This window comes from Erpetoichthys calabaricus, chromosome 1 (genome assembly GCF_900747795.2).
Source record: "Erpetoichthys calabaricus chromosome 1, fErpCal1.3, whole genome shotgun sequence".
NCBI lineage: Eukaryota > Metazoa > Chordata > Cladistia > Polypteriformes > Polypteridae > Erpetoichthys > Erpetoichthys calabaricus.
Window position 1 is genome coordinate 252,729,233 of NC_041394.2, and position 23,018 is coordinate 252,752,250.

A 23,018-nucleotide genomic window follows, 5' to 3' on the forward strand; every position below is an offset into this window, starting at 1 on the left:
CCTAGTGTGTACTTGGTGTGTGTGTGTGTGTGTGTGTGTGTGTGTGTGTGTGTCCTGTGGTGGGTTGGCGCCCCTGCCCGGGATTGGTTGCTGCTTTGCGCCCTGCGTTGGCTGGGATTGGCTCCAGCAGACCCCCATGACCCTGTGTTCGGATTCAGCGGGTTGGATAATGGATGGATGGATGGAGGTCAGCAATCACTTGTTGCACACTTCCTGTTGACTTTACCTGGCATTTGTCTAGAAACAAAGACAACTAAAAAACGCAACATTGCAGCTCCCCAAACAAAAACAAAATGGCACAGTGGTAAAAGTAATTTTTTGTAACAAAATGAAAAACCTTGCAAATAAAGAAATAAATGTAATAACTATATTCATTGATTTCTAAAACATAAGTTTACCTTAAAGGAAATGTACAGAAAAATGTATAGAGCACAGAAAAAAATAAAATCATAATGAAATCATAATGAAATCGTAACACTTATCACTAGCAAGGAATCACTCTGGGTGGCTCTCCCATCTTTCTCTCTCTTTCTTGCCATCCTTCCTTAAATGGCAGAGTTGGGATTTGTACAAAAATCAAAGTATACACTAAAGGAAATTTAATGCAACACTCCTATCCACATAATGATGAAGTATCAGCTTTTGCAAGTGAAAGTAAAAGGGAAGTCTTTCCATTCACCATCAAAACACTCAAGAAAAGTTGTTTGCCAATTGCCAGTGAAATATAGCTTAGGATGGGGACAGCTAACCTGTGAATAATTTTTCGGGAGAGAAGCTCACTTTAGCCTGGTGTGATCAGAGAAATGGACTTGTCAATTGGAAAGTAAGTCCAGCCAAGACCTAATTTGTACAGAATAAACCATGTCAATTACCTAACTTCATTTTTTAGTCACTCAGAAGTATTACAAATTACTAGCAGGTGGCTGTACTGGGCAGATACCAAAAATGTCTAATCCATAGCATCTGACAGTGAGTGGGCAATGCTATTACACTACAGCTTCTGGCTTTTAAACATTAATGGATGTTTTCATACTCAGTTAAGGCCACACTTCATTTGCATATTCAGGAGATGGAAGCCAAGAACCCCACTGAATTCTGCTGTGGCAGAGAAATGACAATAGTGCTGCAGGCTGGCATGCTGACAGATGAAACACTGAACAAGAGACATAATGTGACAGTCTAGCGGTGGGTATCAACTGTAATATAACTTTCCACCTTCCTTTTTAACCAGAAAAATGCAAGTTGCAACCTATGATGCTAAACTAAAATTAGGCTTGTAGATCATCTGGCATCATATTGTAAATTGCTGGCTGGTGAAGCAGAAAATTGTGTGCTATAAAACTATAATGAAGTACTCACAATCTTTCCTGGTTCTGCTTCAGTAGTTCAGGAACAAAAGATTTTGATGCTGATATTTGATTTGATATACTTTGTTAATCCCCAAAGATGAAGAGAGCATACCACAGAATGTTTTTAAAGAAAGGTTGCCATTGTTTGAAAAGGGAAAAGCATAGATTTCGGGATTTTGCTGCAATGCTGTTTGTGTTTTGCAGACCTCAAGTGCATTTGAGAACTTGTTGGATTGTGTTGTGATCGTTTGTTCCTTACCACCCAATGTGTAGTGTATTTACACATTCTGCTTGTATAGTCTTCTGGATCTGGAATCTTTCATTGACTGTTAGAATGCACCTGAATATCAGGCTTGAAGTCCAACCATAAGACACATCAGCAGGTGCACAGATAGAAGAGTTCCTGGAACTTATCATTAGCACTGAAAGAGCAGCTTTCAGCACTGTGGATTATAAAGCAGTGTGGAAGAGCTTTTCTAAAAGGGCTTTCTATTTTAGCAGTTGGACCAGGGAATGAAAGCGAGATACAGGGCAACTGTAATAATAGTCAAAGGTTAAGCAAGACGGTCAAAGCTGCCAAATCAATACTGGAAAGTTTAAATGTGAGGCAAAAACTTTGTGGTAAAAAAATTTCTGGTTACCTAATGTCAGTCAGTCAGTCATCATCCAACCCGCTATATCCTAACACAGGGTCAAGGGATCTGCTGGAGCCACTCCCAGCCAGCAGAAAACAAACCCCATGCAGAGTGCCAGCCCACCGCAGGGCAGGCTACCTAATGTCTTTCCCATAAATAATGAATGCCAAGTGTACTACAGCTTTCCACTTCTTTATAATGGAGCCAGGTGACCCATTGATCCATAACACTCAAGGTTCAAGTAGGTTTAGATTATAGAAAGAGGACTTCCAGAATTTTACAGAGAGCGAGTCTAGAGATTTCCAACAAGTGAGAATGATTAGTTTAGCAGAGATGGTATCCAGACAGAGTAACCTGTGTTGGATAGAAATCAAGGTAAGAGAAGGGAGGTCCAAGAGAAGAAATATATGAGACAAAAGGACAATATTAACAGAAAATAATTTTGGAGAGGCAATTAGAAACTTTCATCCAAAATGCAGAAACTCAAGGGCAGTCCCAACACATATGGAGAAAAGTCCCAGGGACATGTAAAGGATTCAGCACTTACTTAAAATCCTTAAACACTGTGCTTGATTTCACACCTACTTGGGTAAAATGTTTATTTTTCTCTACTCATTTCTCATTTTCAATGATTTTTCTTTTGTATCTTTAAGGCTTCTTAAATTCCCTTTCACTGTATTTTTGATGGAGTTTTACTGGAAAAATGCTTGCTATTTGTTTTAGCTTTAATAAGCTGTTATTTTTTCAGTTTCTGTTTTTACCTTTTTGATCTGATCTTTACAGTCTTATGGTTTTAATAACATCATAGTCTCAAAATAATACTGTTGCCTCTAGCTTATGTATTTTGTTTCTAAAAAAAACATTTTTAAATGGGAATATTGTGTGGTATTTTTGGATGATTTTCAACTAATTTAGTTTCTTAAATCCTGTATGCCTTCATCAGGTTTACCTACACACTATATTGTTTAAATGTCTACACACTTTTCTAAAGGCTCTCACTGCTGAAACATTTGCCCCTTCCTCATGTAAATGCAGTTTGTCTCATCAGTGAATGAAGTGCTTTTGGTGAAAGGTTATCCAGAGACACAGAAAAGTAACATTGTTTTCTTCACACCATACCCATACCTTTGTATACGGTTGAACATTAAGTTCTGGTATGGTAGCATTTTCCCTGTTACTTGCAGAATTTCAAAAACAATAACTGATTTGGTTTGGCCTTTAGTTTGTTTTCAGGTTAATGAATTTTTGCGAGGCTGATATGCCTATGTTTCCAGTGACATTCATTCCAATATACACTGCAACAGGAGGCTCTTCTGCTGATCTTGCCAGTAGTCTGCCAACTCTTTGATCTGAGAAACTCTTGCAGCACACTTTTGTTGATTCAAGGTCTCAACTTCATATCGAACTTATTCAGTCTCCCAACAGCAAATACTTAACGTCTGTTTTATTTTCATTTTAACTTTATTAAAAACTCTTAATGTGCAGTCTTTTTAGTTTTTTGATGCAGTGTGTTGTAAAGAGACAAAAAGGCACAAGATAAAGTGTCTGGGGCACCCGAAGGCAAACCCTGTATATTAAGGTAAGCAAAAGGAGTAAAAAAAGAAAATGTGTGGTACTGATATGTTGTGGATTCTCAAAGACGATTTGGCTCTAAGATGGCGTTGGTCCTCTCTATGAGGAATTCTGGGAGGAAGAGGCAGGTCCAGGTGGTCTGACCCCAGAAGTGACTTCAGAGTGGGAGAGGTGTCAATCTTTCTTTCTTCAGAGGGAGTAGGAGAAGAGAGAGTGTTATTAGACAGTGTCTCGGCAGTAAATCACACTTATCTAAGCCCTTAGATTGCTCCCCAAGCACACTCGCGTGACAGTGTATAGATATATATATATATATATATATATATATATAGATATATATATATATATATATATATATATATATATATATATATATATATATATATATGGGATACAGTGCTACTGCTTCGGATCAAGTTTGCTCTGTGATGTTCTGCATGTTGTTGCCTGTTGTCTTTGATTTCAATGGGTGTTTCATTAGCTGTTTGGGCTTTGTGAGCCTTCAGTTTTGAGAGTCTCTGAGTATGTGAGGCAGTGTCTCAAGTGCAAAAAGGATAGGTGGCAGTTTTCACTTACATTGTCCAACTCCACATGGAATTCTTCATGTTACATGTTTCATAGGCGGTAAGTCTGGGAACTGTTTTTTTCAGTCAACTTTGAACAGTCGGTTATTTTTTTCTTTTATGTACTGCAAATCATGCTCAGCATTTTCATGATTTGCATTTTTCTTCTTCTTGTTCAGTATTTAACTAGATTCAGTTAACACTTGACTTGAGCAAGTTAACTGTGATCTTTGCACTGATGAACACTGCACCCCCTAGCTTTTTCTCTGAGTAATATAACATATATTTATTCTCTGAGTAATATAAAAAAATGTATCTCCCTCTGGCTTTCTCCCCTTACATCAGTGATCTTTGGTCAGCCATTAAATCACTCTGAGAACTGTTAACAAACATGTCTTAAGGTCATGTTCCTCTGCAATCCTACCTTTCATGTGCAATATGCACATTGAAGAATTAGCTCATGATTATTAATAGTTATGTAAATTCATCCCCAAATACCATGAACTGTGGTATGCTCGGTACACTGTTGCTGGCATTAGTACTCACAAAGTAATTAGTCACTCGATTGTAATTTCTGGGACAATCCTGAAAACTGCACCAAAGCACATTGTAAATTCATATTCTCTGAGCCCAGACCCATTATTAAAGATTGGCTGAGGGATACAGTGTGTCCTGTGGTGGCATGTTAATCCACAGCCTTGAGGTTTCAGCTTGAATTTCTTAGCCTTGTGTACTGGGTAAAAAGATGGCTGCCAAACTCGGCTGGTGATGCAAAAATTAAGACAAAAACATATTTTCATTCATTCACTGGAAAAAGAGATGAATCAAAGAAAAAATGTGTGACGGCAAAGTAACAAGTAATGACAAAGATGAAACTGTATTTTTTTCCAAGACATTTTTATTAGCAGTTTCTTCAAAGTGTACTGATGTTATTGTAACTGACATAGAGATCATACAGAGTGATTTACTAAAGAGACACCGGGCACTTCAGTCTAATAAGTCACTAGTGCCTGAGAGCTTTTATCCTCACATATCAGTACTGAAGCTACAGTATACAGTGCAGTAGGTTTGAACTTCTGCTTTTTTATCATGCTCTACAAAGATGGGAAATTCCATGCCCGAAGTAACATACAAAGAAGTAATATTCTTTGAAAATTATTCTGAATGCTTACTGTACATACTAAGTTACAAAACCAATTATTTAATGTAAATTGAATATACAGTCATGGATATATGTGACTGCGGTGCGCTGGCGCCCTGCCCAGGGTTTATTTCCTGCCTTGCGCCCTGTGTTGGCTGGGATTGGCTCCAGCAGACCCATGACCCTGTAATTAGGATATAGCGGGTTGGATAATGGATGGATGGATGGATGGATATATGTGAAATTGTGACTCTCATTGCCTAATTTTAACCTCTTTTTCTGGTCTCCTCGAAAACTCTCATCTCCATTCTCTCATAGGACAATAGGACACTCCATCCTACCTGACAGCTGTCCACTAACACTTTTCAGTCTGTAAGCCTTGGGGCATTTATTATCCCTCATTGGTCCATTCCCTGTTACACAGACAAATGTAACTCTACATTCTCTAGGAAATGAAAACACTTTGAATCTTAATGATTTTACCTCCTTTCCAGCATGTCGTTTGTAGCCACTGTTACAAGCTCCATAGCTTAACAGAAATACATACAGAATTTTACAAGCAACTGAGAAGTGTTTTTAAAGAATGACCGACTCCTTAACAATATGCTTTCCTGCGACTCATACATTTTCACCTACTTTGCAACCACTGGGTTAAAAAGAATTTGCTTACGCTAAAAAGACACTTGTTTTACACACTACTGTGTATATAGTAGTTGTCATGTTCTACCTGATCACAACTTGGGGGAGAAATAATCTGTAGAAATACACTACTGTGCAAAAGATTTAGGCAGGTGTGAAAAAATGCTGTAAACAAAGAATGCTTTCAAAAATGGAAGTGTTAATCATTTATTTTCATCAAGCAACAAAATGCAGTGAATGAACAAAAGAGAAATCTAAATTTGGTGTGACCACCCTTTGCCTTCAAAACAGCATCAATTCTTCTAGGTACACTTGCACACAGTTTTTGAAGGAACTTGGCTGGTAGGTTGTTCCAAACATCTTGGAGAACTAACCACAGATCTTCTGTGGATGTAGGCTTCCTCACATCCTTCTGTCTCTTCATGTAATCCCAGACACACTTGATGATATTGAGATCAGGGCTCTGTGGGGGCCATACCATCACTTCCAGGACTTCTTGTTCTTCTTTACGCTGAAGATAGTTCTTAATGACTTTGGCTGTATGTTTGGGGTCATTGTCCTGCTGCAGAATAAATTTGGGGCCAATCATACGCCTCCCTGATGGTATTGCATGATGGATAAGTATCTGCCTGTATTTCTCAGCATTGAGAACACCATTAATCCTGACCAAATCTCCAACTCCATTTGCAGAAATGCAGCCCCAAACTTTCAAGGAACCTCCACCATGCTTCACTGTTGCCTGCAGACACTCATTATTGTAATGCTCTCCAGCCCTTCGACGAACAAACTGCCTTCTGCTATAGCCAAATATTTCAAATTTTGACTCATCAGTCCAGAGCACCTGCTCCCATTTTTCTGCACCTCAGTTCCTATGTTTTCGTGCATACTTGAGTCGCTTGGCCTTGTTTCCACGTCAGAGGTATGGCTTTTTGGCTGCAACTCTTCCATGAAGACCACTTCTGGCCAGACTTCTCCGGACAGTAGATGGGTGTACCTGGGTCCCACTGGGGTAATAAGCTTGATGTGTCTTTCATCTGCTGCACTAAGTTTCCTTGGCCGACCATTGTGTCTACGATCCTCAACGTTGTCCGTTTCTTTGTGCTTCTTCAAAAGAGCTTGAACAGCACATCTTGAAACCCCAGTCTGCTTTGAAATCTTTGTCTGGGAGAGACCTTGCTGTTGCAGTATAACTACCTTGTGTCCTGTTGCTGTGCTCAATCTTGCCATGACATGAAACTGTCTTCCACAACCTCACCTTGGTAGCAGAGTTTGGTTGTTCCTCACCCAGTTTTAAGCCTCCTACACAGCTGTTTCTGTTTCAGTTAATGACTGTATTTCAACCTACGTGTGACATTGATGATCATTAGCACCTGTTTGGTATAATATTGGTTGATCAAACACCGGACTATAATCCTACAAAATCCCTGACTTTGTGCAAGTGTACCTGTAAGAATTGATGCTGATTTGAAGGCAAAAGGTAGTAACACCAAATATTGATTTGATTTAGATTTTTCTTTTGTTCGCTCACTTTGCATTTTGTAAATTGATAACAATAAACAATCATTATTTATATTTCTGAAAGCATTCTTTGTTTACAGCATTTTTTCACACCTGCCTAAAACTTTTGCACAGTACTGTAGTTCTTAATTATACAGAGTGGCAAAAATGGAAAGAAAGTACTTTTTAAAAACTGCACATTGTAAATTCACTATGTTGCCATATTAAGGACCAGCTGAGGGATATATAATGAGTGCTGTGGTGGCATGTTAAACCAGAAGCCAGAAAAAACAATATGAAAATGAGAAAAGTGGAAATGTGAACTTAAAATAAAAGCCACAATAAGTTAGTAAAAATCAAAATACTGCTAGATTCTCCACTATTTATATTTTTTGTGTATTTCCATGAAGAGATTCAGTTTCTTTTCATTGGAACAATAGAACAGGTTTGATGAGAACAGATCATCCAGCCCAGCAAAGCTTACCAATCTTTCCTGGAGTACCACTTTCTGCCACATAATTTGGTAATTTATTGCAAATGTCTGTTGTTCTCTGTGTGAAGAAACTCTTTTCTAATGTTTGTGTGAAAATTACCCTTAACGATTTTCCATCAGTGTTGCCATGTTCTTGTTGAAATATTTAATGTAAAGTAAAAACTGGGATCTACAGTACTAATTCCTTTCATAGTTTAAAACTTTTTTTTAAAAAAGCATAAAACTGGAACTGTAGTGTTTGTGGGTGTTTTCATGAGTGTGTCCTGAAGTGGAGGGTTTCTCCCATGCACCCAATGACATTAGGCACTTTAGAATATGGGTCAATCTATACGTCAATTAATTTTTTAAGGTTTCAGGTGACAATTACATAATGCTGATTGTGTTCCTTAACACTGGATGTGATGAAATAAATTTATTTAGATTAAATCCATTTTGTATTGCCTTTTGACTGTTGTTTTGATTGTAGTTTTTGCATTGTCTTTGAACTGACATTTTCCTGCTTATTTGAGAAGTGAGTCTATGACATAGCTTGGTATAGTATTGAAAAATTTAATAGGTCAGAAGCTGAGCTGATGGTTGCTAACGCTTAAATATAAAAAAATACATAGATGTTCCTCTCACCATTTTTGGTTTTAAAGAAAACAGTAATGCATCTAAACTGGAGATCACTATTTTGACTTTCTCATGGGCATACATTGTCACACAATCACCAATTTGGTATGGATATTCAGTGCTATTAATGTAAACATGTGTCTCAGATACTGTATGTGAAATAGTGCCGTTATACAAGGGGTGAATACTGAGCCTCCGAACAAGTGTATTGCTGAACAGAATGATGTCATTCTAAATATACCAGTTTTAATTTGGAAAGTATTCTGTCTGGGGACCTGAGGTTATCATCTGCCCTAGGTGGAAGTCTTCAAGTACCTAGCTGTCTTATTTATGAGTAAGCACAAAGATGATGGCTGAATTGTACTGTTAAATACAAGGTGTGATCAGTAGGCAGCAGTCAAAAGATGTTCATTCCAGTTTATTTTAGTTTTATGTTTTAATCAGGTTCTAAATGACTAGCTCTTTTTTGAATGCTTATCTCACTCTAACAGAGTTGTAGCAGTTTTGAGGAAATTACTGAACTGGTACTGATTGTGATGGGCCTCCCTTTACTAGTTCCACCAGGGGATAATATTCAGAATGGGTAGTCCGTCTCAATCTAGCTCTTAGGCAGCTTTAATCCCCCTTGGAGTTCAGGTTGCCCTTCATGGGCATGCCCTGGGTAATGTGTTCCTACTTCCATCATGAGGAGACAGAGAGCGAGAGAATATAACAGGTTCTGAAGCATCTGCAGTTTTCAAACCCCACCCCAGAGACTTCCGCCACACCACTGGTGGTTCACACAGACGAAAGCAGACCAAGCTGTGCCAGAGGTTTCTTTTCTGTAACTCTATCTTACTGTAAGCAAGTCTTTTTATTTGTGTGATCAAAAATATTAAAAGATATTATGGAATGGTGTTAGTTGGCTTAGTTTTTGTTATTGAACTGCAACACTATGAAAATACATGATTTACTCCATACTCTCAAAGTCCATTTTGTTTATACAGTTTATATATCCTGCGGTGGGCTGGTGCCCTGCCTGGTGTTTGTCTTCTGCCTTGCGCCCTGTGTTGGCTGGGATTGGATTGACTCCAGCAGACCCCCGTGACCCTGTAGTTAGGATATATTGGGTTGGATAATGGATGGATGGATGAATATATCGAATATATGGACACAGGTGATATGACAGAATTATGCAGATATTGTTCGGATTTAAACTTTAAGTCTGAGACATGTAGATCGGCTAATTCGTGTTGCCATCAGGGAAAAGTAGTGTTTCTTCCCAATGAAGAGGTGTATCTACGAGAATTAAAAGGTTTGTTGTTTGGTGAAAGTGAAATCCACATACATGAGCAGCCGAGATGCGAAGTGCCTGGCGCGTAGCGCAGGCTGGGGGGTTGGCAAGCGAAGCGAGCAGTGGGCAAAGCCCCCTAGTAATTTAAAAAATTAACATTTTTCAAAACTGCATTACACAGTTGCTAAATATCACAAGGCTACGTTGCCTAAACCAGTTATTAAAAGACCAATCACACTTTTTCTTCACCTTAAAATTGCTCAACATGTACCCCTCATGTCACACAGCACACGTCAATCCTGTACTGTAATTCTTTACAGATCCTTTGTAGCTTATCACTGTGGATGGGTGACACCGTAGCCACATTCCATTCTCTCATTTACTGAACTTCTAAAATCTGCAAAAAGATTAAAGGTAACACAACAATTTAGTGCATATTACATGTTCACATGATACTTAATTACCAAATAAAACATTTTTAAAGTAGCTCAATTTTTTTTTAATTATCTCCATATCTGAGGTGGAGAATTAATGAGATGACAATATAAAAGTGATAAGTTTGCTGTTTTCTACATTAATGATCCCCTGATTTTCATTTTAAATTTTATTACCTATCAGGTCTTCAGAAATGCAAACAACAACATACAGTATAGAACTGGATCTCCAGGCACTACATATTAATAAGCAAGAACTATTGGGGGGAAGTTTTTATGTTTCTTCAGACTTTATTTATGTTGGTGCTATTTGTCACTTTTTCAGCTCAATCAAGCCTTGTGTGTCTTTAACTTCATTCTTTAATGCTTTGCTTCTTTTTTCATTCATCTTGTAATTATTGAAATTTGTTCACTTGAAAGAGTTCAGCAGCTGAGCATGACAAGGGTCAATGTTAAATGACAGCTTATAATTGTAACCTGCATGTTCTTTGCATCCCCTGCCTTCATTCTCAGCTGCCTCATTAATCAGAATGGAGCCTCTTGAGACTGAATGTCAGCAGCACATTTTGCCCAGTCATACTTGAGTGTATTAGCCATGATTTACTGTGCCTTATTGTTCATGCAGGCTGAAGAAAAGGTCTCTCTGAATGTTTTCAGCTATTTTAAAACACTGTTATCTAGACTAAGGTCCTTATCTTGATGTCTATACCTTTTGATTTTGTTCCATGAACCATACGTTCAAATCATAGTGGTAGGGTCCAGTGATTTCTTCTGTGCTGTATGTGTCATCATGGGTTCAGGAGGTTTCCTAGATCCCGTAGTTTTATATCTCTGTAATTCCTGTTAATGGTTGACCTGAACAGCCTTGATTATCAACTATCTGCTAGCATTGTTCATCATCAGATGTGTCCTTTTCTAGCATTTGTCCTACACCTCCTCTTATGAAGCTCTTATACCTTACTGTTTCAGAGATCCTATTCATGTCTTGGAGTATAATTATATAATCTGTTTTGTAGCTCTTATATGCTGTATATTTAAATTCTTCTGTGTGTATTCTAGGGTAGAATCATACACATACTTTGTTATGTATATACAGTACAGAGGTGCAAGGTACGTGATAGTCTACATTTTATAAATTTTATATCTTGCTAACATCATCCATTATTACCTATAACAGCAACAAGTAGTCGAGAGAAATGAATGTACCACTGATTCTTCAACATGTTCTTCTAATAGTTTACTGTTGCATCCCAACAGTATTTTTAATTATACTCTGGTGGGCTCCGCCCTCTGCTCGCTTTCACTCGCCCACCCCTGGGTTTAGTTAACCGGATATACAATTTAAAGAGATTGTTATTTTCATGCGAATTGTTACATACTCTTTCGATTCTATGTTGCATCACTTCTCCGTGATCATAAATATACACCTGGACGAATTGTGGTTTCTTCGAAATTAAACTTGTCGTAGCTTTAATTGTTGCGGGACCACAGATTCTCATATCGTATGGTACATTATAGTATAAGTCTACGTTTTGTGCATTGAATGATGCTAACGTGAAAAGATTATTGTAGACTGAGATACTTTGCCTGTAGTGTTTGTGGATTTTACTTTCACCAAACAACAAATCTTTTAATTCTTGCAAATACGCCTCTTCATTGGGAGGCAACACTACTTTTCCCTGATGGCAACACGAATTAGACAATCTACAAGTCTCCGACTTAACCTTTAAAGCCAAACAATATCTACATACTTCTGACATATCACCTATGTCCTGTTCCGTTATTTCACCAAGTAATAATTTCCATTTGTTTGTGCTAATGCGATCTTTATTATCTTTTTTTTGATACTTTTGAATTTTCCTACTTTCATATTCTTTACCTTGCTCTGCATAAGTATCGCACCAATGTTTTTTTTGAGCCTTTCGAATTCCACTGCTTTCATAATCTGTAACCTGCTCTGCATATGTATTGCGTCAACATTTTTGAACGTCTTTATGAAGTCTTTTATTTCTGACCCCGTTTGGACCTACGAGGTTTTCAACACCACTTGGTCCAGGCTGATTATTACTTTCCTTATTTTCAGAATTTGCACATAGATTATTATTGTTCTTTTGTGCATTCTTTTTTGCCTTCTTTCTCTCTTTTCGACGCACTGCTGTTTCTTCTTCACTTAGTCGTTGATGTGCCATCTAGAACATATAACATTTTTAAGAGCTGTGAGCACATGAAGTGTGTCTGCCAAAAGCATTCCAACAACTGAGAGATTAGATGTCCATGATCTTGTTTTAAATTGTAAGTAGGGCGTGACGTGCAAAAGTCACCATCTCACGGGTCTTGCTTCCAAAGGTTGTAAAGTGTAGTCTTGCAGGACGTCAAAGTGTCTTTCCGCGAAAGTCACATCTCGACCCAAGTTTTTTTTATTATAATAGAGAGATGTTTTTACTTGTTTTTATTATGCTTTGTACTTTTTGTAAAAACCTAAGCCAGACCTTTCTGTACCATCTTATGGATCAAATTTAGTCTGCCTTATCTTTATAATTTCAAGTTTCACCTAATACGTTAATAATAAGACTTATAACCTGAAAGTATTTGACTATATGTCTCCTGCATACTATAACCTTTCATTATTTCAAATAGCTTTAACAATTTTCAGCTGGCATACTGCCGAAGATTTGTGATGATTTATATTTTACATTTACATTTTTTATGTATAGAGGTTTAGTTCACCTTTTGCCTGAAACATTTCTTTAGGGTATTTGACAACATGTTGGACAGACATGCAAGTAAAACTTTCACTGTACCTTGTACTGTTAACATTACTACTACTTCAACAGGTACTTCTATTTCTTTAATTTGTTCTCAAAAACTGTTTCATAAGCAATGAATTGTTAGTGCTTATTTAAAGAATATACACAATAAAATAAGTATTGTTTTAATAATAGTAATATAAATACTTTGGACATTATTTCTGCTATGCATGAACACAGAAGACAAACAAATCTGACTATTGTCCATTACTGATTGCACTCAAAATGTTGGATTTCATATATATTTTTAATACATTCAGCTAATTTTTTTTATATTTTATAGTTTTCAGTGTACTTTCTTTTATTTGGCATACTGTATATTGTATTACTAATGTTTTCTCTTTTCGTTACTCTCGATTTTTGTTACTGATAGAAAAATAATCATTGTAGTGAAGTGTCTAAATGTAACATGAATTTGATCATTATTACTTCATTAATTTTAGCTGGATGTTTTTCTTTTCTGCTGCTAATATTTTCCATTATTATCTACTTTTGTTAAAAATAAGTATGATACATCTGCCCAAGTGTTATCCATTAATGATTTCTGTTTTCCTGGCCCTAACACATTAAATTATGTCCCTTTATATTATTTCTTAGCATACTACTATGGTAAGCGGAAGAAGGTCATCAAGCCAACTATTGGCGTCGGCTGTGCAGAAAGTGGGTTGACAAAGCCAACCAGGCGCCGGAAAAAGCGCAAATCGATCTTCGTACAGAAAAAGAGAAGGTCATCTGCTGTGGATTACACGCTAGGAGGCTCTCCACAGGTACTAGTCAGCCAGTATATTTTTACATGAGCAACTGCTTTCTTGTATATGTCTTTAAAGTTGTAATTTGAAAGAATATGTTTTTATATTTTAAAGAGGCTCCGCTTCTCTATTCATCACAGTCTTTTTCCTCAATTAATAATATAGAACATTTATTGAAGGGAAGCTTGTTCCAAAATCATAATCAAACCTAAATTGCTATTAGAGAAAAATAATTTTTGCCAAATGCTGTTTTTGCTTTATTAGTTTTTTTTTTCTTGCATGTCTGCTATTTTTTTGAAAAAAATAAAACTTTGTGAAAGGCACAGTTACACTGCAGGTAGCGGTTAGTTTTTTTTTTCTCTGAAGTCACATTCCCAACATATTTGCATGATCTTCATGTGTTTTAGAAGGCCTCTAGCCTTCTCCCACAGTCCAAAGACAGATTGTTAGGTGGATTAGTGTCATTTCTATGTATGGTTGTTTTTGTAGTTGTTGCTGCTGGCTTAGGGCCTGTGTCTCAGCATATCATTTACTGAGAAATGGTTACACACTGATGAACTCAGTGTATTCTTATGCAGAGTTTACTGAGAAGATATACTTGGGAGTTGTAAAAAGATTTACACATATGAAACATCCATCTATATATAATCTTGTTTTTTACAGAAATTACAATTGCCTGGTTAAAGTTAGCCCAAGATTATCTAACCTGAGACTGAAGGTAATAATTGACTCTGGACATGATACTTACAAGTCTATCAGAAGGCACTGATGCATGCACTGTTGTGCTGTCATGCCTAAGCAGTTTATAGTCACCAGTTAACCTAACCTGCACCTTTTTGGGTTATTAGAGGAATAGGTGTATCTGGAAAAAACCTACCCGGACACAAAATAAAACCTATAAACTATATACAGATCATGAGTGGGCTTGGAATCAAAAACAATTTGTACGAACTGTAAGGCAGCAATACTAGTCACGGTGGCAGTGTGCATTCCAAATATAAAACACTATCAGAAAAATCCAAATTAAGCAACATTCACATAACCATATTTTAATATTTAGTTATAAAAGAAAAAAGATTTATTTACTTTCCCACAGTTGGACACTAGCAAATACAAATCTGTTAAGCAAAGCATAAATATCCTTTAGGTAATGCAAGATATATTAAGCTTAACTGAAGCTTATTAACCGAAGATTACACTATAAACCAACTTAATAAATATCTTTTGTAATGTCAGAAAATACTAAATCAGTTCTATAAACTGAATAAGTGCCTGACTTGACTTAGAAGTGTTCTGTAGTTGGATAATTGTGCAACACCCTTTTAGAGGGCCTTATCCAGGGCTTGTGAGATATACTGTATGGATATGGACATACCTTAAGATGGCTGCTCCTCTCCATGGTGGCCAAGGTTCAGTCTAGTTCTCCAAACTGGAACACATCCCTGATCGTCGTTCTTATGAAGGTATAGTTTAATTTTGGTTGTCTAAAGTACAGAATCAACTTGGTAAATAGACTATGTACATATAATAATAACAATAATTCATTACATTTATAGTATATACAGGTTAGTAAATACTGTATATATTCTAACAAATCAGCTTTGTAGCGCATTATTTTTATTCAAATCTCATGTGCTATTTGATTATCTTCAGTGTGTTCATTATAGATACGTTTTTATAATGATGCAGCATTTTTAAACAATTGTTTTGTAGAACAGTTTTAACTAGGGGGCTCCGCCCCCTGCTCGCTTCGCTCGCCAACCCCTGGTGTTGGGAAATGACAAAGAGCGTGATGTATGAATGAGATATAGAATAGTGTGAAGGTGTAGATGATGCAAATAGAAAGCAAACAGTAAAGTGTGTGGCACAGTGTAAAGGGTTATTGGAAAATTTCTTTGTACACGCCTTTTAAGTGTAAAAGGTAATTTCAGGTCAGAACTTGTAAGGTCAATGAAGATGGTCATCGTCGTGATCAGAGTCAACTTTGTCAGAGCTTAGAAAGAGTTGTGTCTCTCCAGGAAGTAATGCAATGACTTGGGTATTTATGTTTTCTACATTAATATTGTTTGGACATAATATAGCGCGTTGTGTTAAAAGGGGCATTTGGTCTAATGAGATTGCTGTTCCAAATATCTCTGTAACTAAGTCGTCGCAGATAAAGGCTTGAGGAATTGTACTAATATCTGGGTGAAGTCTATCTGTATTGGTGAGTGTACCATCTCCCAGATGTAATAACCAATTGTTATGATCTGGATCTGGATATCGCATGTTTTGTACTAACTGTATCTTTTGAAAGTAATGTCAATTGTCTGCATATTTTAAGGTGCACTGAACAATAGCTGAGCACATGGCATGTGGAACAATAGCTAAGCACTGTCTAAAATCTCCTCCTAATAAAAGTACCTTTCCTCCAAAGGGAATATTATTATTCATCAACGTTTGTAGAAGTTTATGAATGGTGTTGAGTAAGTGACTGGATGCCATTGTACATTCATCAATAATTAACAGTTTTGCAAGACGGATGTCATGTGCAGTGCCACTGTTCATGTTCATAGTGGATACCGATTTGTAGGATCTAATGCAGTTCATAAAGTTTTCACTTTCAGGTACATCGTTAGTTAGAAGCTTCTGTAGATATTGAGGATATGAATGTAAAGGAGGCAGTCTAATTTGACCCTTTTGACAACAACGTGTAAATTCATTACTTGTATTGTCAGTTGTTTCTTCAGGGAAGTTAAGTGAATGACAATGATTGCAAATGACATTCATTAATCCCAATGAATTTTCCTGAATAGTGGACTCATTATTGAACGCGTTGTCAGCTAACTGGCGCAAGTGTTTAGCAGGTGTCTGTCGTTGATGTCCGTGACGTGTATCTTTTGCTTGTGCCGTTTGAGAGGCGCGTTGTTGTATGTGTAGTATTTGGGACGTGTTGTTTTGGAGCTGTAATCGATTTGCCTGTGCTGTGTGAGAAGCCTGTTGTAGTCTACTGCGTGCATTGTTTGTATTGAGCCTTGCTCGTTTTTGTATGTCGGTCAGTTGAGCTTTCTCTTTTTGGAGCCTTGCCTGCTTGTTTTTCGGCATTCCAGATGTGCGGTGTAGACGTTTGCGTTTATCTATTTTGTCCCTTCGCTGCCGTTTCTGTATGTCTGAGACGGGAGGTGTTTCGTTTTGAATCCATGCCTGTTTCGATGCAGCACTTTGAGACGCGCGCTGTATGCGTCTACGTTCATTGTGTCTGTCCATATGCGCTCGTTTCTGTTAATGTGTTAGTTGAGCTTTGCGTTTTTGGAGCCGAGACATTTTTTCTTCCAGGGGTTCAGAAGCCGTTGTATGCGCCGCCGTGTATTTTGTTTTTTTCATGCGGGTTCGTGTGTTTGGTCCCGTTATCCGAGCCGTATCGTTTTGTACCTGTGATCGTGTATTTATGACTTGTTTGTTCTTCAGCGTGAGAAATATGGATAAGTAATAAGGAGGATCGCACTCACTGTTAATATGGAGCCTTTTCTGCAGTTGAACGGCTAATAGTGCTTCAGTGTAAGGAGATCCACCTATGCTGCATAGTGTGAAGGTGTTGAGATGATGTATGTTTAATACGGACGGTTCCTTCAGAAATGGGGCTTTGGGTGTCACTTCTTATTGATGTTAGTGTGTTTGTGGGTCTGAATCGTCGTCTTTGTGAACGTTTCGTGTGCCATGTCCGTAGTCTGTCCCGTTTCATGTCTAATGGGTTTTGTGTGGCGGTCACGGCTTCTTTTTTGTGGTGTGCTAGGAGCTTGTTGAATCCTCCTCTTTGTGTGCGTCCCGTTTCGTGTGCAATGGGATTCGTGCGGCGCTGTGTGCTTTGCCAGCGTCTGGGGGGGGGGGGAGGTTGCTTGGAGGGGGTGGTGGGATTGGTGGGGCGCGAGCGGCTTCTTTTTTTTGTGTGCCAAGGACTTGTTGAATCCTCCTCTTTGTGTGTGTCCCGTCCGTTGCTTGTAGGGGGGGGGGGGGTTGCGGTTTCTTTTTTTTTGTGTGCCAGGGGCTTGTTGAATCCTCCTCTTTGTGTGTGTCCCGTCCGTTGCTTGTGGGGGGGGGGGTGCTTGGAGGTGGGTGTGGGATTTGTGGGGCGCGAGCGGCTTCTTTTTTTTTGTGTGCTAGTTTCGTGTGCAATGGGTTTCTTGCGGCGCTGTGTGCGTCGCCGGCGTTTGACTCCTTTTTTCTGTGCTGACTCCTTTTTTCTGTGGTCGCGGCGCCTCATTTCTTTGACTCCTTTTTTCTGCGCTGACTCCTTTTTTCTGTGGTCGCAGCGCCTCATTTCTTGGGGCGCCTGCGCAGTACGTATTTCTTGGGGCGCCTGCGCAGTACGTCTTTTGCATCCACGGCCCATGGCCGGATGTCCCTGCGTCCATCCGGTTTAACATTCTCAGTTAGTAATATGGATTGTGAATGAAACAAGTCAATGCAATAAGCAGAGTTGTGTTGCATAAAAGCTATACTTAACTGTAGAAATACAGGTGTTGGGATAGGATAATGGTTTAATTGATATTATTTTAAAGTACATTAAGAAAAGAAAAGTTATCAGAGAAAACCACATATGCTGAAAGTCCAAGGTATATTATCAGGTACTTTAGATCTGAAATCCTCGAGCATCACAAGTAACACATCTTTGAATGTGTAGAAGGTCAGCCTTTAAAGCTTTCAGACAAGCCAAGCAAAATGACACCTTTTATTGGCTAACTAAAAAGATTACAATATGCAAGCTTTCGAGGCAACTCAGGCCCCTTCTTCAGGCAAGATGTAATACAGAAACTGGAGTTCCCTGTGTTTATATACACACTCTAGGGCAAGAATCAACATTGGTAAATCTTTAAATGTAATGTAACTGTGAGAGGAACTTTAAAGTCGCAGTGCTTATGGGCAACTTCAAAACACAGCAAGAGAGAAAAGAATGGGAAGTTAAACTCATGCTAAAATTTAATACATTACAACATGGATTGAATAGAGACAAGAGTTTTATGGCCAGATATGAGGATTGTTTACATCTCTCAGAATGACAGACAACCTGTCTACAGATCCACATTGTTTTGAAAAACTCATTACAAACTTCAAAAGACTTTGTTGGACGTTATCTTATCCAGAGATCTTGACAATACATTGTTCTTCTCTCTCTTGTTAAATTAACCCTAGCCGAATGAATCTATTAATTTTTTACATTTAAAATTTCTCATTTAAAGATTTACCAATGTTGTTTCTTGTCCTAGAGTGTGTATATAAACACAGGGAACTCCAGTCTTTGTATTACATCTTGCCTGAAGAAGGGGCCTGAGTTGCCTCGAAAGCTTGCATATTGTAATCTTTTTAGTTAGCCAATAAAAGGTGTCATTTTGCTTGGCTTTTCTTAACATTAGTAGTGTAAACATGCACTTTGAAATGTTTAGTTTGGGAGCATAGCAGATAGGCATCTTCCGGAAGAGTATTTTTAAACAAACATAAAGTCAGTTGAGCAGGCTGAAGGTTATGTGATCAGATCACCATGTTATTTTATGCATTTGTATGGGGTGTAAACAAAATGCCTTTATTGTGAGGTTAGTGATTAACGGCAAGTTTATTCACAATATTTCGTTACATTTTAACCCTGACCTTTAGCATAATGTATACAGTGCACATTATTAATTAAATGTGTGCTACTATGAAATAAAAAAATGCCGGTGCTGCACTGTTTCATATGTGTGTAATATCTGTATTATCTGTACTGTAATCTTGTGTGCAGTTCTTTTCCCCTATTTACTCAGCACATTTATTTCATGCTCATGCATGAAATATAGCTGAGAAATATCATAATTTGTATTTCTTAGCCAATAATCAAGTTTTAGAAATGCTGTTTACCATTTTTTAAATTTGTATTCTGCCCTATCAGTTAAACGAATAACTGAATTCTCATGAAAATGGTGAAAGAACAGAATCAGCTCTATTAATTATATAGCTGTAAAAGAATAAAGTTGTACCTATGCTAAAACAGGAGTTTAATTGGGGAAGATTATGCACTGTCACCCACTTAACTTTCACCACAGGACCTGCACTCTTTCTGAATGCAAGTTGAATCAGACTACATGACTTGAGTGGCAACTAAAAGCTGTATTCTGTTGCGTATACTCTCACAAAAATTAACCTCCCATTACATCATAAAGTATGTGCAGTATGTGTGCAGTGGTTAAAAACTTAAGAACTTGAGATTCTTTTTCATTTTTACATAGGGTGTACACTTTAGCCCATGGGTGCTTTTGGTTACTCATCTCTGCACAGTGCACTATACGCACTGTGTATATTAGTTAGAAACTGTAAACAATAAAACATTTCACATAATCCTTCTTTCTTTTTTACATTCATAACAATTTAAGCATACATTTCCTTATATTTTATTATACTAACTTCTACTCATTGTGTTTACAACAAGAGAATTAATCCAGTAAATCTTCTCTTGGTTTTCTTGTATTCCAGCATTCCATTACTTTTTATCTTATCTTAAAATTTTTCAGATACCTATGTTGAATTGCAAACTTCTAAAAAATTATCTAATCCCCACTGCATATTTGGCAAATGTTCTTTCTGGTATTATTTGCAGATTCCCAAATCCCAAGTCTGTATTTTGAACAAGCAAGCCATTATGTAACTTGTTCACTAGAATAATTATAATTTGTTTGTGAACTTTTATGTTTTATCAATATATATGATAACAATATTATAAATTATGCTGCCCAATGTTTGTACCCTATTAAATAGCCCCACAAGGCTGCACTTGAATACCACAGTCCTGGTGGAGCTTTTTATCGACAATGGCTATGTTGGTGTTGTGTAAAGTGGGAGAATCCACTCTAAAAGATTACTGCTATGTTGTTGAAATAGATGCACATAGTTACACTATATATCCTTACAGGATTACACTTGGATACTGAAACTATGGAAAGTAAACTGTTGTACTATGGGATTACCAGCAATTCATGTCCAGGGTTGGCTCCTGCCTTACAAGCATAAAATGATAGATAGATAGATAGATAGATAGATAGATAGATAGATAGATAGATAGATAGATAGATAGATAGATAGATAGATAGATAGATAGATAGATAGATAGATAGTAGCTGCAAGTACAGTACATTGATAAATAAATCATATCTTTTAGACAAATAAGATGTTATAAAATTTGATAGCTCTCCCTGGAGCATAGTGGTAGAATTCTTCTTGTTCTGTATGTGCTTCAGAGGTTGATCAGAGTTCCATGAAAGGGATAGCGTTAGGCATTATAGGCATCAGCTTAGTCAATATTTTCTTCTACCTGCAGAGATCCACACTAGTAAAAATGAACAGGATCAGCCTTCCAGACGAACTTGTTAAGTCACCTGCTCTCATTGTAGCGCCTTAAAATACCACTGTATAACAGAACACACTTGAAAACATGGGCTGATGGAACATATGTCAATGAACCTAAGATGTCTGAACAAAAAGATTTGACTCTGGTCCTTTTTGTATATGGCTTCTGATTGGCAGCCTGATTCAGATTTCTGTCTAAGTGCTTTTATAGCTGATTTCTAGATGAAGACCAATATTAGAGAAGAGTTGTTCTTCCTAACCTTCTCCACCATCACATTGTTTTGCTGATGTCTGTCTATAGATGATTCAGCATGCACCAGTCAACAAAGTCATTCTCCAGTTCTTGGTGTTCCTTATGTACTCGTATACTCCAGAGTCATCTAGAGTCATCTGCAAGTGATGTGTCTCAGAATTGTCTTGACATGTAAAGAGTGAAAGTGAAAGTGGCTACGGGCACTTTCACAGATTGTGATCTGTCTTTCAAGAAGTAAGTAATCAATTTCCCTGTGTAGCAGATAGATAACCATGCTGCCTAACCCACTATGTGCATTGTAGTCACAATTTAGACAGTCCAGTGCTGTGCTGAACACAAGCCTTGTCAGGTTTTCAGTGTTTTCCTATCAATTTTAGACACAAGGAAATTCAATATGCTTATCTGAAATGCTCCTCAATTTTAATTCAAACACATAGTCACCAAAGCTCTAATCATTTTAAATTTGTTTTTTGGCTCTCAGGACAGTGAAGATGATGATGATCAAGATGGTGGGGAAGATGAAACAGCAAGTGAAGAGACAAGCTCAGAACAACGTGAAGATCAGACCGATACATCTTCTGTAGAAGTCCAAACTGGGAGACCGAGAAGGGCTGCCACTTTAAGAAGGAGCAGTGATACCATAAGACCTACAAATATCGAGAGGACTAGAAGAAAAAGAACAACTCGATCTTTGTCTTATACTGAAGATGTAACATATTATCCAGCCAAACGCCCTACTGCTAAGGTAACCATTTTGATTCTTATATAAAAGTCTGGATCTATGAGTACACATTCTTTGTTTCTTTCTTCCAAACATTTCACAGACACTTCTTTGTTCCGTTGAGGAAACATTTAATTTATATGTACATTTTTCTCTTGAGTATAAGATGAATGCTTGATTATTTATCAATTTATTTCCAAGAATTTGTAGAGATGTAAAGACTTAAAATAAGACAACTTCCTTTTAGTTAAAAGCCTATTTTTTTCTAAAACATTCTGAAGTGAAGCATAATGGAATATTCAGATCTAAATATCCATCCATTATCCAACCCGCTCTATCCTAACTACAGGGTCACAGGGGTCTGCTGGAGCCAATCCCAGCCAACACAGGGCGTAAGGCAGGAAACAAACCCCGGGCAGGGCACCAGCTCACCGCAGGGCACACACACCAAGCACATCCTAGGGACAATTTAGAATCGCCAATGCACCTAACCTGCACGCCTTTGGACTGTGGGAGGAAACCAGAGTACCCAGAGGAAACTCACGCAGACATGGGGAGAAAATGCAAACTCCTCGCAGGGAGGACCCGGAAAGGTGAACCCAGGTCTCCTTACTGCGAGACAGCAGCGCTACCACTGCGCCACCGTGCCGCACAGATCTAAATATATAACTTAAAACACATTTTTTTGGGTGTACAAGTGCCTTTTCTTTGTGGGAAAGATAAAGAAAGCTTTTTCATCTGTAAATAATTTCTTCTGGAAGGCTAACAACATGACTGAATTTGTTGAAAGACAAAAGTGATATCTTACTCAGCCAAATATGATCTATTATTCAGCCCTTTTCATTCAAAATTATGGTTTTATTTGTTGCCTTCCTATTTACAACAGTGTTTTTAGATTGTCAATATCCATAATAACTTAATCACAGTTAG

The 23,018-nt window shown here is 37.7% G+C and overlaps 1 protein-coding gene across 3 annotated transcripts in view; it reads left to right on the forward strand.

The window, feature by feature from the left end:
- Window positions 1–23,018, forward strand: part of sfmbt2 (Scm like with four mbt domains 2) — a 417,083-nt gene that overhangs the window by 388,367 nt on the left and 5,698 nt on the right. For all 3 annotated transcript variants that reach the window (XM_028814085.2, XM_028814102.2, XM_028814094.2), the window contains 2 exons: window positions 13,613–13,782; window positions 21,849–22,112. In XM_028814085.2, the coding sequence (XP_028669918.1) occupies window positions 13,613–13,782; window positions 21,849–22,112 (434 nt within the window). The remainder of the gene's footprint in view (window positions 1–13,612; window positions 13,783–21,848; window positions 22,113–23,018) is intronic.